Source organism: Eleutherodactylus coqui, chromosome 4 (assembly GCF_035609145.1).
Source record: "Eleutherodactylus coqui strain aEleCoq1 chromosome 4, aEleCoq1.hap1, whole genome shotgun sequence".
NCBI classification, from domain to species: domain Eukaryota; kingdom Metazoa; phylum Chordata; class Amphibia; order Anura; family Eleutherodactylidae; genus Eleutherodactylus; species Eleutherodactylus coqui.
The window spans coordinates 297,665,957-297,683,653 of record NC_089840.1 but is presented as its reverse complement, the minus strand read 5'-3'; the positions used below and the strand labels follow the sequence as shown (position 1 = coordinate 297,683,653).

Below are 17,697 nucleotides of genomic sequence, written 5' to 3'. Positions count from 1 at the left end.
AATGCCCCGCAGTGACCTCCTCACAGTAATAGTGCCCCTCAGTGATCCCCTCACAGTAATAGTGCCCTACAGTGACTTCCTCACAGCAATAGTGCTCCTCAGTGATCCCCTCACAGCAATAGTGCTCCTCAGTGATCCCCTCACAGCAATAGTGCTCCTCAGTGATCCTCTCACAGTAATAGTGCTCCTCAGCGATCCTCTCACAGTAATAGTGCTCCTCAGCGATCCCCTCACAGTAATAGTGCTCCTCAGCGATCCCCTCACAGTAATAGTGCCCCTCAGTGACCTCCTCACAGTAATAGTGCTCCTCAGTGACTCCCTCACAGTAATAGTGCCCCTCAGTGACTTCCTCACAGTAATAGTGCCCCTCAGTGACCTCCTCACAGTAATAGTGCTCCTCAATGTGCTTCTCACAGTAATAGTGTCCTCAGTGACCCCCTCACAGTAATAGTGCCCCTCAGTGACCTCCTCACAGTAATAGTGCCCCTCAGTGACCTCCTCACAGTAATAGTGCCCCTCAGTGACCCCCTCACAGTAATAGTGCCCCTCAGTGACCCCCTCACTGTAATAGTGCTCCTCAGTGTGCTTCTCATAGTAATAGTGCCCCTCAGTGACCTCCTCACAGTAATAGTGCCCCTCAGTGACCTCCTCACAGTAATAGTGCCCCTCAGTGACCTCCTCACAGTAATAGTGCCCCTCAGTGACCTCCTCACAGTAATAGTGCCCCTCAGTGACTTCCTCACAGTAATAGTGCCCCTTAGTGACCACCTCACAGTAATAGTGCCCCTCAGTGACCCCTCACAGTAATAGTGCCCCTCAGTGACCCCTCACAGTAATAGTGCCCCTCAGTGACCCCTCACAGTAATAGTGCTCCTCATTGACCCCCTCACCGTAATAGTGCCCCTCAGTGACCCCTCACCGTAATAGTGCCCCTCAGTGACCCCTCACAGTAATAGTGCTCCTCATTGACCCCCTCACAGTAATAGTGCCCTCAGTGATCATCTCACGGTAATAGTGCCCTTCAGTGACCCCTCACAGTAATAGTGCCCCTCAGTGACCCCTTCACAGTAATGGTGCCTCTCAGTGACCCACTCACAGTAATAGTCCCCTTCAGTGACCCCCTCACAGTAATAGGGCCCTTCACTGACCCCTCACAGTAATAGTGCCCCTCAGTGATACCCTCACAGTAATAGTGCCCCTCAGTGATACCCTCACAGTAATAGTGCCCCTCAGTGATACCCTCACAGTAATAGTGCCCTTCAGTGATCCTCTCACAGTAATAGTGCCTTTTAGTGATCCCCTCGCAGTAATAGTGCTCCCCAGTGATCCCCTCGCAGTAATAGTGCCTCTCAGTGATCCCCTCGCAGTAATAGTGCCTCTCAGTGATCCCCTCGCAGTAATAGTGCCTCTCAGTGATCCCCTCGCAGTAATAGTGCCTCTCAGTGATCCCCTCACAGTAATAGTGCCTCTCAGTGATCCCCTCACAGTAATAGTGCCTCTCAGTGATCCCCTCACAGTAATAGTGCCTCTCAGTGATCCCCTCACAGTAATAGTGCCTCTCAGTGATCCCCTCACAGTAATAGTGCCTCTCAGTGATCCCCTCACAGTAATAGTGCCTCTCAGTGATCCTCTCACAGTAATAGTGCCTCTCAGTGATCCTCTCACAGTAATAGTGCCTTTTAGTGATCCTCTCACAGTAATAGTGCCTCTCAGTGATCCCCCTCACAGTAATAGTGCTCCTTAGTGATCCCCTCACAGTAATAGTGCTCCTTAGTGATCCCCTCACAGTAATAGTGCTCCTTAGTGATCCCCTCACAGTAATAGTGCTCCTTAGTGATCCCCTCACAGTAATAGTGCTCCTTAGTGATCCCCTCACAGTAATAGTGCTCCTTAGTGATCCCCTCACAGTAATAGTGCTCCTTAGTGATCCCCTCACAGTAATAGTGCTCCTTTGTGATCCCATCACAGTAATAGTGCTCCTCAGGGATCCCCTCACAGTAGTAGTGCTCCTCACGGATCCCCTCACAATAATAGTGCTCCTCAGTGACCCCCTCACAGTAATAGTGCCCTTCAGTGACCCCCTCACAGTAATAGTACCCCTCAGTGACCCCCTCACAGTAATAGTACCCCTCAGTGACCCCCTTACAGTAATAGTACCCCTCAGTGACCCCCTTACAGTAATAGCGCCCCTCAGTGACCCCTCACAGTAATAGCGCCCCTCAGTGACCCCTCACAGTAATAGCACCCCTCAGTGATCCCCTCATAGTAATAGTGCCCCTCAGTGACTCTCGCACTTCTAGTAATGCAATCTCGTGATCACTGCAGCCAATCCCCAGCCACAGTATTGGTATGTTTAAGGCCAGAAACTCATGGCCTAGCCAACGCATGCTCTATCTGGCAATGAGCCGGGGATTGGAGCAGCAGGAGGAGTGAGAGGGATGACTTTAGGCTGTTTATTATTTTACTATATTCTCCTGCCTCCTAGACTGGTGGGACTCTTGTGCCAAATCCAGGATTGTCGGGTTATATGCCTTTACATCAAAACTGTCGCCATAGAGAAGCAGAGTACTGTATAGCATCTGGAACTTCACATGTACATTAATGGTGGTCACCCATAGAGGAAGACTAAAGTTAGATAGGAAAAATGTCCTAAATGCAAAGGGTATCACAGAAAGGGAAATATAAAAACATTCAACAATTACCAAAAATGGCTATATACTTACTGATACAGGAGGGCAAACATGTGCACCAACCTCAGGATGCTGGCAGCCAAACTGCAAAATGAGGGAGCCAGTTACACCTGTGGAGGACACCGATAAGACAGCCACTCACACTGCCTCCTATATAGAGGGGGTGACTGAAAAGTGCATACTCCTACACAGAGTAGTAGATACAGGGTGCCAGACCATTCTGATACATGCAGTGCACCATGCAGGCTAGAAACCTATTAATGACACCATATCAGTTCAGTGGGATGCCCTGCACCTCAAAAAGTGAACCACATTGGTACTGGCACCCTGTGATTCCACGGCCTATAGAAACCGCACTGAATGTGAATATATATATATATATATATATATATATATATATATATATATATATATATATATATATATATATAATGTAAAAGCCCTCACTGACAGACTGACTCACCACACTAAATTCTCTAACTTACCGATGTTGTACACACATGAAATTTGGCACGACCATTCTTTAGGTCCTAAATAGGAAAATTAAAGGAGTCAAAAATCGATTATTCTATACTAATGGCAAAAGTAAGTGCACCCCCATGTAATGTAACTTTGCAGTGTCGTACACGCGAGCATTCTTTAGCTCTAAAGTAACCTTGGGTTCGAACAACACGTAAACACCTGGATCAAATTAACTCGGGCAAAGCCGGATATATCAGCTAGTACACAATAAATGTGAGGTGTTAGATGTTGGCCAAAATACTTGAGCTCACAAGCCGTGTTAAGACTCCTCGCTTCTTGTGAGTCCCTACACTAATATTAATGTATCACAGAAAGGGAAATATAAAAACAAACAAACAATCACTGAAGACCGCCATATACTAACTGATACAGGAGGGCAGATATCTGCATCCCCTCAGCATGCAGGCAGCCAAGCTCCCTCCTTACAGGGGATGCAGATTTCTGCCCTCCTGTATCAGTAAGTATATGGCCATCTTCAGTGAAAAGGGGACTCTGATTACACTGTGTGTAATTGCTGAGGACTCGCTGGTGATTGTAATCACATTCATTTCACATTATCAGTGTTAATTAGATGTGATTGTGGATGCAGCTCATAATAATAATATAGTAAATATTAATTCCTCCACCAACTGTGTCGCTCTGACTCTGCTCTATTATTTAGTGTCGCCTCGCCTTCTATTTGATAATTTTTCTCTGGGAAACTTAATGAATCATAATCCTCTATCTCTTTCCTCCATAACAGTCCCGATACAAATCCGACCTAAACTTCCTGAGAGGTGTAGCATGGGAGACGGCAGGATCTCCTCATATACAGAGTGCGAAGAAAGCTGGAGAACTAATCAGTGAGGTAAACGGTCCTGAGAAACTAGAATATAACAACTATAATACTTCCCCCTATGTACAAGAATATAACTACTATAATACTGCTCCCTATGTCAAGAATATAACTACTATAATACTGCCCCTATGTACAAGAATATAACTACTATAATACTGCCCCCTATGTACAAGAATATAAGTACTATAATACTGCCTCCTATGTACAAGAATATAACTACTATAATACTGCTCCTATGTACAAGAATATAACTACTATAATACTGCCTCCTATGTACAAGAATATAACTACTATAATACTGCCCCCTATGTACAAGAATATAACTACTATAACACTGCCTCCTATGTACAAGAATATAACTACTATAATACTGCCCCCTATGTACAAGAATATCACTAATATAATACTGCTCCTGTGTACAAGAATAATTACTATAATACTGCCCCCTATGTACAAGAATATAACTACTATAATACTGCCCCCTATGTACAAGAATATCACTAATATAATACTGCTCCTGTGTACAAGAATAATTACTATAATACTGCCCACTATGTACAAGAATATAACTACTATAATACTGCCTCCTATGAACAAGAATATTACTACTATAATACAGCCTCCTATGTACAAGAATATAACTACTATAATACTGCCCCCTATGTTCAAGAATATAACTACTATAATACTGCCCCCTATGTACAAGAATATAACTACTATAATACTGCCCCTATGTACAAGAATATAACTAGTATAATACTGCTCCCTATGTACAAGAATATAACTACTATTATACTGCCCATATGTACAAGAATATAACTAGTATAATACTGCCCCCTATGTACAAGAATATAACTACTATAATACTGCTCCTATGTACAAGAATATAACTATTATATTACTGCTCCTATGTACAAGAATATAACTACTATAATACTGCACCCTATGTACAAGAATATAACTACTATAATACTGCCCCTTATGTACAAGAATATAACTACTATAATACTGCCCCCTAGGTACAAGAATATAACTACTATAATACTGCCACTATGTACAAGAATATAACTACTATAATACTGCTCCTATGTACAAGAATATAACTACTATAATACTGCCGCTATGTACAAGAATATAACTACTATAATACTGCTCCAATGTACAAGAATATAACTACTATAATACTGCCCCTATGTACAAGAATACAACTACTATAATACTGCCCCCTATGTACAAGAATATAACTACTATAATACTGCCCCCTAGGTACAATAATATAACTACTATAATACTGCTCCTATGTACAAGAATATAACTACTATAATACTGCCCCTATGTACAAGAATACAACTACTATAATACTGCCCCCTATGTACAAGAATATAACTACTATAATAGTGCTCCTATGTACAAGAATATAACTATTATATTACTGCTCCTATGTACAAGAATATAACTACTATAATACTGCCCCCTATGTACAAGAATATAACTACTATAATACTGCTCCCTATGTACAAGAATATAACTACTATAATACTGCCCTCTAGGTACAATAATATAACTACTATAATACTGCTCCTATGTACAAAAATATAACTACTATTATACTGCCCCCTATGAACAAGAATATAACTACTATAATACTGCCTCCTATGAACAAGAATATAACTACTATAATACTGCCCCCTATGTACAAGAATATAACTGCTATAACACTGCCCCTATGTACAAGAATATAACTAGTATAATACTGCTCCCTATGTACAAGAATATAACTACTATAATACTACCTCCTATGTACAAGAATATAACTACTATAATACTGCTCCTATGTATAAGAATATAACTATTATATTACTGCTCCTATGTACAAGAATATAACTACTATAATACTGCTCCTATGTACAAGAATATAACTACTATAATATTGCCCCCTATGTAGAAGAATATAACTACTATAATACTGCTCCCTATGTACAAGAATATAACTACTATAATACTGCCCCCTATGTACAAGAATATAACTACTATAATACTGCCCCTTAGGTACAATAATATAACTACTATAATACTGCCTCCTATGTACAAGAATATAACTACTATAATACTGCCCCTATGTACAAGAATATAACTACTTTAATACTGCCCCCTATGTACAAGAATATAACCACTATAATACTGCTCCCTATGTACAAGAATATAACTACTATAATACTGCCTCCTATGTACAAGAATATAACTACTATAATACTGCCCCCTACGTACAAGAATATAACTACTATAATACTGCCCCCTATGTACAAGAATATAACTACTATAATACTGCTCCCTATGTACAAGAATATAACTACTATAATACTGCCTCCTGTGTACAAGAATATAACTACTATAATACTGCCCCCTTTGTACAAGAATATAACTACTATAATACTGTCCCTATGTACAAGAATATAACTACTATAATAGTGCCCCTATGTACAAGAATATAACTACTATAATATTGCCTCCTATGTAGAAGACTATAACTACTATAATACAGCCTCCTATGTACAAGAATATAACTACTATAATACTGCCCCCTATGTACAAGAATATAACTACTATAATACTGCCCCCTATGTACAAGAATATAACTACTATAATACTGCCTCCTATGTACAAGAATATAACTACAATAATGCTGCCCCCTATATACAAGAATATAACTACTATAATACTGCCCCCTATATACAAGAATATAACTACTATAATACTGCTCCCCTATGTACAAGAATGTAACTACTATAATACTGCCCCCTATGTACAAGAATATAACTACTATAATACTGCTCCCTATGTACAAGAATATAACTACTATAATACTGCCCCCTATGTACAAGAATATAACTACTATAATACTGCTCCCTATGTACAAGAATATAACTACTATAATACTGCTCCCTATGTACAAGAATATAACTACTATAATACTGCCCCCTATGTACAAGAATATAACTGCTATAATACTGCCTCCTATGTACAAGAATATAACTACTATAATACTGCCCCCTATGTACAAGAATATAACTACTATAATACTGCTCCCTATGTACCAGAATATAACTACTATAATACTGCTCCCTATGTATAAGAATATAACTACTGTAATACTGCTCCCTAGGTACAAGAATATAACTACTGTAATACTGCTCCCTAGGTACAAGAATATAACTAGTACAATACTGCCCCCTATGTACAAGAATATAACTACTATAATACTGCCTCCTATGTACAAGAATATAACTACTATAATACTGCCCCCTATGTACAAGAATATAACTACTATAATACTGCCCCCTATGTACAAGAATATAACTACTATAATACTGCTCCCTGTGTACAAGAATATAACTACTATAATACTGCCCCTATGTACAAGAATATAACTACTATAATACTGCTCCCTGTGTACAAGAATATAACACTATAATACTGCCCCTATGTACAAGAATATAACTACTATAATACTGCCCCTATGTACAAGAATATAACTACTATAATACTGCCCCCTATGTACAAGAATATAACTACTATAATACTGCCCCTATGTACAAGAATATAACTACTATAATACTGCTCCCTGTGTACAAGAATATAACTACTATAATACTGCCCCTATGTACAAGAATATAACTACTATAATACTGCCCCTATGTACAAGAATATAACTACTATAATACTGCCCCCTATGTACAAGAATATAACTACTATAATACTGCTCCCTGTGTACAAGAATATAACTACTATAATACTGCCCCTATGTACAAGAATATAACTACTATAATACTGCCCCTATGTACAAGAATATAACTACTATAATACTGTCCCCTATGTACAAGAATATAACTACTATAATACTGCCCCCTATGTACAAGAATATAACTACTATAATACTGCTCCCTGTGTACAAGAATATAACTACTATAATACTGCCCCTATGTACAAGAATATAACTACTATAATACTGCTCCCTGTGTACAAGAATATAACTACTATAATACTGCCCCTATGTACAAGAATATAACTACTATAATACTGCCTCCTATGTACAAGAATATAACTACTATAATACTGCCCCCTATGTACCAGAATATAACTACTATAATACTGCCCCCTATGTACAAGAATATAACTACTATAATACTGCCCCCTATGTACCTGAATATAACTACTATAATACTGCCCCCTATGTACAAGAATATAACTACTATAATACTGCCCCCTATGTACAATATAACTACTATAATACTGCTACCATGTACAAGAATATAACTACTATAATACTGCCTCCTATGTACAAGAATAAAACTACTATAATACTGCCCCTATGTACAAGAATATAACTACTATAATAGTGCCCCCTATATACAAGAATATAACTACTATAATACTGCCTTTGGTGAATTTTCTCCCCACAGACTAAATACCGCCAGAACCCCAGCTCTATATCTTTTACAGCAGTTACAGACTCTCCCAGTCTACTTCATGCCAAGAACAGTTATCAGCAGTGCAATGAGGTAATATTTTTTAGCAGTAATGTAGAACGCCGATTCTCTTTAATGGTGTCTCATATATCACATATACTGTAGTGGTTAGCAGTTGTGTTTTTGGATTAGATGGTCTGTGCAGTCTCTAAAAAAGCAGTGTTCGGCTTGGGGATTTTAGTTATGAATCAGCAGAATAGTGAGTGCAGCTCTGGAGTATAATACAGGATGTAACTCAGGATCAGTACAAGATAAGTAATGTATGCACACAGTGACTCCACCAGCAGAATAGTGAGTGCAGCTCTGGAGTATAATACAGGATGTAACTCAGGATCAGTGCAGGATAAGTAATGTATGTATACAGTGACTCCACCAGCAGAATAGTGAGTGCAGCTCTGGAGTATAATACAGGATGTAATTCAGGAGCAGTACAGGATAAGTATTGTATGTACACAGTGACTCCACTAGCAGATTAGTGAGTGCGGCTCTGGAGTATAATACAGGATGTAACTCAGGAGCAGTACAGAATAAGTAATGTATGTACACAGTGACTCCACCAGCAGAATAGTGAGAGCAGCTCTGTGGTATAATATAGGATGTAACTCAGGAGCAGTACAGGATAAGTAATGTATGTACACAGTGACCCCACCAGCAGAATAGTGAGTGCAGCTCTGGGGTATAATTACAGGATGTAACACAGGAGCAGTACAGGATAAGTAATGTATATACACAGTGACTCCACCAGCAGAATAGTGAGTGCAGCTCTGGGGTATAATACAGGATGTAAATCAGGGGCAGTGCAGGATAAGTAATGTATGTACACAGTGACTCCACCAGCAGGATAGTGAGTGCAGCTCTGGAGTATAATACAGGATGTTACTCAGGAGCAGTACATGATAAGTAATGTATGTATACAGTGACTCCACCAGCAGAATAGTGAGTGCAGCTCTGGAGTATAATACAGGATGTAACTCAGCATCAGTACAGGGTAAGTAATGTATGTATACAGTGACTCCACCAGCAGAATAGTGAGTGGAGCTCTGGAGTATAATATGGGATGTAACTCAGGATCAGTACAGGATAAGTAATGTATGTACACAGTGACTCCACCGGCAGAATAGTGAGTGCAGCTCTGGGGTATAATATAGGATGTAACCCCGGAGCAGTACAGGATAAGTAATGTATGTACACAGTGACTCCAGCAGCAGAATAGTGAGTGCAGCTCTGGAGTATAATACAGGATGTAACTCAGCATCAGTACAGGATAAGTAGTGTATGTATACAGTGACTCCACCAGCAGAATAGTGAGTGGAGCTCTGGAGTATAATATGGGATGTAACTCAGGATCAGTACAGGATAAGTAATGTATGTACACAGTGACTCCACCGGCAGAATAGTGAGTGCAGCTCTGGGGTATAATATAGGATGTAACTCAGGGTCATACAGGATAAGTAATGTATGTACATAGTGACTCCACCACCTGCAGAATACTGAGTGCAGCTCTGGAGTATAATACAGGATGTAACTCAGGAGCAGTACAGGATAAGTAATGTATGTACACAGTGACTCCAGCAGCAGAATAGTGAGTGCAGCTCTGGAGGATAATACAGGATGTAACTCAGTATCAGTACAGGATATGTAATGTATGTACACAGTGATTCCACCAGCAGAATAGTGAGTGCAGCTCCGGAGGATAATACAGGATGTAACTCAGCATCAGTACAGGATAAGTAATGTATGTGCACAGTGAGTCCACCAGCAGAATAGTGAGTTCAGCTCTGCAGTATAATACAGGATTTAACTCAGGAGCAGTACAGGATAAGTAATGTATGTACACAGTGACTACATCAGCAGAATAGTGAGTGCAGCTCTGGGGTATAATGTAGGATGTAATTCAGGGTCATACAGGATAAGTAATGTATGCACACAGTGACTCCACCACCTGCAGAATACTGAGTGCAGCTCTGGAGTATAATACAGGATGTAACTCAGGAGCAGTACAGGATAAGTAATGTATATACACAGTGACTCTATCAGCAGAATAGTGAGTGCAGCTCTGGAGTATAATACAGGATGTAACTCAGGAGCAGTACAGGATAAGTAATGTATATACAGTGATTCCACCAGCAGAATAGTGAGTGCAGCTCTGGGGTATAATACAGGATGTAACTCAGGATCAGTACAGGATAAGTAATGTATGTACACAGTGACTCTACTAGCAGAATAGTGAGCACAGCTCTGGAGTATAATACAGGATGTAACTCAGGATCAGTACAGGATAAGTAATGTATGTACACAGTGACTCCACCAGCAGAATAGTGAGTGCAGGTCTGGAGTATAATACAGGATGTAACTCAGGATCAGTACAGGATAAGTAATGTATGTACACAGTGACTCCACCAGCAGAATAGTGAGTGCAGCTCTGGAGTATAATACAGGATGTAACTCAGGAGCAGTACAGGATAAGTAATGTATGTACACAGTGACCCCACCAGCAGAATAGTGAGTGCAGCTCTGGAGTATGGTCTATGTGTATAATGTGGTGTTTCGGGCTGATCGGTTGGTTTCCTGTTATTTAGGGTTCACGTTTCCCATCTTTGTTTGCAGAGACTTTATAAATCAGGGGATCAGGAATCGCTGCACAGATACACGTTACCTCCGGATCATCCAGATTTCATCCGCGCTCGAATCAACGCATCTCAAATAAGTGACGTACGTGTCATTTCCTGTCTGGATTGATGTGAGGGGATGAATTACTGACTTGTAGTCTCGCTGTATTTGTGATCTCTGGACCTTCTATCTCCTGTGGAGAGGCGCAGGATCTGGTCGTTGGCTCCACCTCAGCTGCGTAGTTTGAGTGTGAGGCATCTCATGCTTTACACTGCAGCTCTGCTCAGTTTATCATTGAAATTAGAAGGCTCATTCTTACATCTGTGGGCAATAAGATTCAGATGGAGACTAATTAATTTTGCCTGTTTGTCCTTGATTAGAAAGCCTACAAGACTCTATGGGAGCAGTCCCGTGCGGCCGGCTATGACCTTCGCCTGGACGCGATTCCTTTCCAAACCGCCAAGGCATCCCGAGAGATCGCCAGTGATGTAAGATATTCAGGATCTAGTGATTCAATAGGTGTCCCTAAATTCACCCTCTTCTGCCAAGGTGCTATAATGTGTACATTGGAAAGTTGGGTAACAACCGGCTTGTCTGCCACCCAGCTTGTCCAGGCTTCTGCAGAGCTGCTGTTTAGGGTGTGGGAAAGCTAGCAAAGACCCCAGTGGAAGCGGTATTGTACTATTTGCTTTGTGTCAATGGGGGACGCAGCTATTTAGTTCTCAGCCCCACCACTAGGAGGCAGCACCTGCTCGGGGGCTTCAGTTTGTTCCATTCCTTTAGTATGGGGCAGTATATGTAAATGTGATTTCTTCTTCCTGCAGTTCCGTTACAAAGAAGCCTTCGTGAGGGACAGGGGGCATCCGATTGGCTTCCGCAGCGTCAGCGATGACCTCAAAGCGCAACACGTAATGAGGGTCAGTAAGCTGCAGAGCGAGCGGGAATACAAGAGACGCTCCCAGGAGACCAGATCCCAGGTCCGGACCCATCTGGATCAACCCGGATTCATTCAGGCCAAGAAGAGCCAAGAGCAGGCCAGCGACATCAACTACCGCCAGCACCTGCACCAGTACACGTCCGACGCTGAGCAGCTCGCGCTGAAGCACGCAAAACAGGCGTACGGACTGCAGAGCGATGTAAGCGGCCCACCCTATTCAGTCTCATAGTAGTGTCCAGGCAGGTATCTAGGGGGCCTTGTTGGAGACCCCCAGTATAGCCAAAGCAGAGAGAATTCGTAAGACCCAGCGTGTATTCTAGACGGCGCATTGGATCCATTACTGCCGTGTGATACTGCAGAGGCGGCGTTATCAGTGCGGAGGCAGCGTTATCAGTGCGGAGCAGCGTTATCAGGGCGGAGGCGGCGTTATCAGGGCGGAGGCGGCGTTATCAGGGCAGAGGCGGCGTTATCAGGGCAGAGGCGGCGTTATCAGGGCGGAGGCGGCGTTATCAGGGCGGAGGCGGCGTTATCAGGGCGGAGGCGGCGTTATCAGGGCGGAGGCGGCGTTATCAGGGCGGAGGCGGCGTTATCAGGGCGGAGGCGGCGTTATCAGGGCGGAGGCGGCGTTATCAGGGCGGAGGCGGCGTTAACAGGGCGGAGGCGGCGTTAACAGGGCGGAGGCGGCGTTATCAGGGCAGGGGTTTGGGCAAGCTGGGTGACATTTTCCATAATATTAGATCTTTTGCTTTCAGGTCAAGTACAAATCTGATCTGAACTGGATGAGAGGTGTGGGGTGGAATCCTCCTGGGTACTACAAGGTGGAACTCGCCCGCCGGGCTGCAGAACAGAGAAATGCAGAGGAGGCAGAACTGCACCACACAGCAGAAGACTACTACCAGACAGTAAGTAACCCGTGAACGGACGGCAACCCCACCTCTGTACCCTGAGGCTTATGCACACTGGCAAAACACAGGCTAATGACACGCTGACACTTGGGGGATGGGATGATGACACGCTGACACTTGGGGGATGGGATGATGACACGCTGACAGTTGGGGGACGGGATAATGACACGCTGACAGTTGGGGGACGGGATAATGACACGCTGACACTTGGGGGACGGGATAATGACACGCTGATACTGGGGGGACGGGATAATGACACGCTGACACTTGGGGGACGGGATAATGACACGCTGACACTTGGGGGATGGGATGATGACACGCTGACACTTGGGGGACGGGATAATGACACTCTGACACTTGGGGGACGGGATAATGACACTCTGACACTTGGGGGATGGGATAATGACACGCTGACACTTGGGGGACGGGATAATGACACGCTGACACTTGGGGGATGGGATGATGACACGCTGACACTTGGGGGACGGGATAATGACACTCTGACACTTGGGGGACGGGATAATGACACGCTGACACTTGGGGGACGGGATAATGACACGCTGACACTTGGGGGACGGGATAATGACACGCTGACACTTGGGGGACGGGATAATGACACGCTGACACTTGGGGGACGGGATAATGACACGCTGACAGTTGGGGGACGGGATAATGACACGCTGACACTACGGGGACGGGATAATGACACTCTGACACTTGGGGGACGGGATAATGACACGCTGATACTTGGGGGACGGGATAATGACACGCTGATACTTGGGGGACAGGATAATGACACGCTGACACTTGGGGGACGGGATAATGACACGCTGACACTTGGGGGGACGGGATAATGACACCTGACACTTGGGGGATGGGATAATGACACGCTGACACTTGGGGGACGGAATAATGACACGCTGATAGTTGGGGGATGGGATAATGACACGCTGACACTTGGGGGATGGGATTATGGCACGCTGGTAGTTGGGGGATGGGATAATGACACGCTGACACTTGGGGGACGGGATAATGACACGCTGACACTTGGGGGACGGGATAATGACACGCTGACACTTGGGGGACGGGGTAATGACACGCTGACACTTGGGGGATGGGATAATGGCACGCTGACACTTGGGGGACGGGATAATGACAGGCTGATAGTTGGGGGATGGGATAATGACACGCTGACACTTGGGGGACGGGATAATGGCACGCTGACACTTGGGGGATGGGATAATGGCATGCTGACACTTGGGGGACGGGATAATGACACGCTGACACTTGGGGGACGGGATAATGACACGCTGACACTTGGGGGACGGGATAATGACAGGCTGATAGTTGGGGGATGGGATAATGACACGCTGACACTTGGGGGACGGGATAATGACGTGCTGATAGTTGGGGGACGGGATAATGACACGCTGATAGTTGGGGGATGGGATAATGACACGCTGACACTTGGGGGACGGGATAATGACATGCTGACACTTGGGGGATGGGATAATGACACGCTGATAGTTGGGGGATGGGATAATGACACGCTGACACTTGGGGGACGGGATAATGACACGCTGACAGTTGGGGGACGGGATAATGACACGCTGATAGTTGGGGGATGGGATAATGACACGCTGATACTTGGGGGACAGGATAATGACACGCTGACACTTGGGGGGTGGGATAATGACCCCCAACTAGTATATGCTCTCTTGTATCTCTTTTCTGGTCGTGTTTATCCATATTACATCTCTTCTTAGGACGACGCGGCCGCACAATCTTTGGGTAATGTAAATCGTGACGCCACCGAGATCCTTCAGGTGAAACGGAGAAAAAATGCCCCAAGGAAGAAATGATCTGATCCGGAGGGCTCGGCGCAGAAGGCTTTGTGGACGGCTTCTTCCGCTTTCTATTTTCCTATGAAGATATTGCTGTTATTATTTATTCCCCCAGCGATCACGCGGTGCTGTGCAGCTCCTCGCCTCTAGAGGGCAGGGTGCTATAGTGATTAATGGGGAGACATGTTATCAGTATGATACTTAAAGTGTTTGCTACAAAGCTGTAATATTTGACCGTGTGCGCTGTGACCCGGCTGTTCCAGACACAGTGGTGGCCGTTGCAGCGTATTGCCTTGTAGTATTCTAGGACTGGCAGGATCAGTTTCCATACAATCCAAAGAATTGATGTTGAATATTTGTAGAATTTTGAATTGTTTGTATGGAATAAAAGCGATGAATGTGGCGATTGTGTCAGTTTCTGGGACCCTGCGTTAAACTTCAGGATAGTTTCCATCTCTAGGACCCTGTGATGCACACTAGGACAGTATTAGCCTACATACAGTAGCATGCTTGTATTTTGAGTCTCCTGTTCATTGGATACATTGAAACAATCTCGGAGTGATACAAAGTGCCTGTTATGCACGGTCCTCGGTGTTGGCTACTACTTATCTCTGAGTCATGAGAACACAGGTATAATTAGGGACTCCTCCTAACCTGTGTTGGCACAAAAGCACTCTTAGATATACTGTAGGTGCCATATTAGATATGGTTAATACGAGTTCGGAAAAGCCAATGAAAAACGCACAATATCGTGTGTAAAACCAAAGGGCATCTGCTTTAATAATGGCAGTAAAAAAGTTTAGATTGTAACGTAGACAAAAGAAGGTGTGACATTCAGATACATTACAACATCTCATGTGCTGATAGGTCATTCTCTTGGGGAGTGTTCATGAGGTAATTAAAAGTGAAGGAAATTAGCAGAGCTGCTCAGTAGGGTCCTGCCACATGACGAAGACTGACAGAGATACATCATGCATTTTGTTCCAAACAGGTTTTTCTTTGAAGTGTAAAGAATGATCACGTTCTAGTGACTTGTCTCTGCTAGTTTTGTGTGCTCGATAAAAATCTGTTTTTTCCTGTTTATGTAGAAACTTTTCTCAGTAAGAAACAATAGAAGTCACACTGTTTGTGTATGGGGGATGCTTGCTGACATTAGCAGACTGAAACACAAAACCAAATATAAAAGAATATAATTTCTCTCTGACCCATTCATCTAAGACCTATATAGCTGGATATATGAAAATATACCTACAAAATAAAAAAATGCATCTGTTGTCTCCCACAACTGCTTCTCTATTGGATCTTGAGGTCATCTGAAATCACCTTCTGTCTCTCCCCCATGCTCTACACTGCAGCTCTGCTTGTTTAGATTGACATAAGCTTATGAGATGATTTTTTTTTTTTGCACTAATACAAAAAAAAAATATTAATTACTGTCCAACAAATACAATGCCAGTGAGAAGTTTAAGATTATTAAGAAACTGTTGTAGATAGATAAAGTGGGAGCAGCCTTAACAACTGTGATCAGCCTCCATAAGGAGGAGCTATGTGATCAGCTTTAAAGCCTGACTACCTTAAGAATGGTGAACATAATGACATTTTATTAGATAGCTTTGCAGAATATGTCATACGTTTTGTAGCCTCTTCTGAAAGAAATCCTGGTTTAGGTTGCCTGATAACCTCTTGACTTCCTGTCTGGTTGACCCTTTTTTCAGTACATGACATGAGTTTTTCTGGGGAAGTTGATGTGTTTTACACAATGTACATTTTAAAAATGTCTCAATACTATGTCACCAGTAACTGGTGTAGTAACACCATTATATCACCAGGGACTGGATACTACATCATTATATAACTGAGTTGCATTTCATGACGACTAATTGCCTACTTTGAACATATAGCTTTTCAATAAAATAGTTTAGAACCATAAATCACTGAGAAATGCATGCTACACCACGATGTCACCAGGGACTGGTTACTACACCATTATATCACTAGATATTGGATACTACACCATAATATAAAGAGGGGCGAATATCTAAAGAAGAATATAATGCGGTCTGCAGAAACTGTCGGGCAAGTGTCAGAATAGCTAAAGCTGATAATGAACTAAAGTAAGAGGTCAAAAGCAATAAAAAGGGATTTGGGGGTTCAAAAGAAAAGACAAAGATGCCATAGGATGTTTACATGAAAATGGTGAATTGGTTATAAATGATGTTGAGAAGGCCGAACGTCTAAATTCCTATTTTGTATCCGTTTTCTCTCAGAAAGTAGATAGAACATCAACTGATCTTCCCTGTGTTATTGGGGGAATAAAAGAATACAGGCTATCTATAAGCAGAGAGATGGCGAGGGAACACATAGCTAACTTACATAAACTCAAATATCCAGGTCCACATGAATTACATCTTAGGACACTGAAGGAAGCAGCGGAGGTAATTGCTGAGCCACTTGCGATAATCTGTGAAAATTCCTGGGGAACAGGAGAAGTCCCAGAGGATTGGAAAAGGGCAAGTGTTGTCCCTATCTTCAAAAAAGGTAAGAAGGTGGATCCAGGAAACTACAGGCCTGTGAGCCTGACTTCTATACCGGGAAAGATCTTAGAGCAAATTATTAAACAGCATGCATGCAAGTACTTGGATGGAAATGGAGTAATTAACCAGAGCCAGCATGGGTTTGCAACAAACAAGTCATGCCAGGCGAATCTAATTTCCTTCTATGATAGTATCACTGACTGGGTTACTCAGGGAAATGCGGTGGATATAGTATATCTTGACTTTAGTAAAGGATTTGACAAAGTATCTCATACTATACTTATTGAGAAA

The 17,697-nt window shown here is 42.8% G+C and overlaps 1 protein-coding gene across 1 annotated transcript in view; it reads left to right on the top strand.

Moving 5' to 3' along the window:
• The window catches only part of NRAP (nebulin related anchoring protein), a 121,746-nt gene extending 106,472 nt beyond the window's left edge, over nucleotides 1–15,274 (top strand). The window contains exons 36-42 of the mRNA XM_066601467.1: nucleotides 3,955–4,059; nucleotides 8,511–8,609; nucleotides 11,184–11,288; nucleotides 11,567–11,674; nucleotides 12,011–12,322; nucleotides 12,876–13,025; nucleotides 14,795–15,274. Coding sequence (XP_066457564.1) covers nucleotides 3,955–4,059; nucleotides 8,511–8,609; nucleotides 11,184–11,288; nucleotides 11,567–11,674; nucleotides 12,011–12,322; nucleotides 12,876–13,025; nucleotides 14,795–14,890 — 975 coding nt within the window. The 3' untranslated portion in view covers nucleotides 14,891–15,274. The remainder of the gene's footprint in view (nucleotides 1–3,954; nucleotides 4,060–8,510; nucleotides 8,610–11,183; nucleotides 11,289–11,566; nucleotides 11,675–12,010; nucleotides 12,323–12,875; nucleotides 13,026–14,794) is intronic.
• Nucleotides 15,275–17,697: the final 2,423 nt, after the last annotated feature.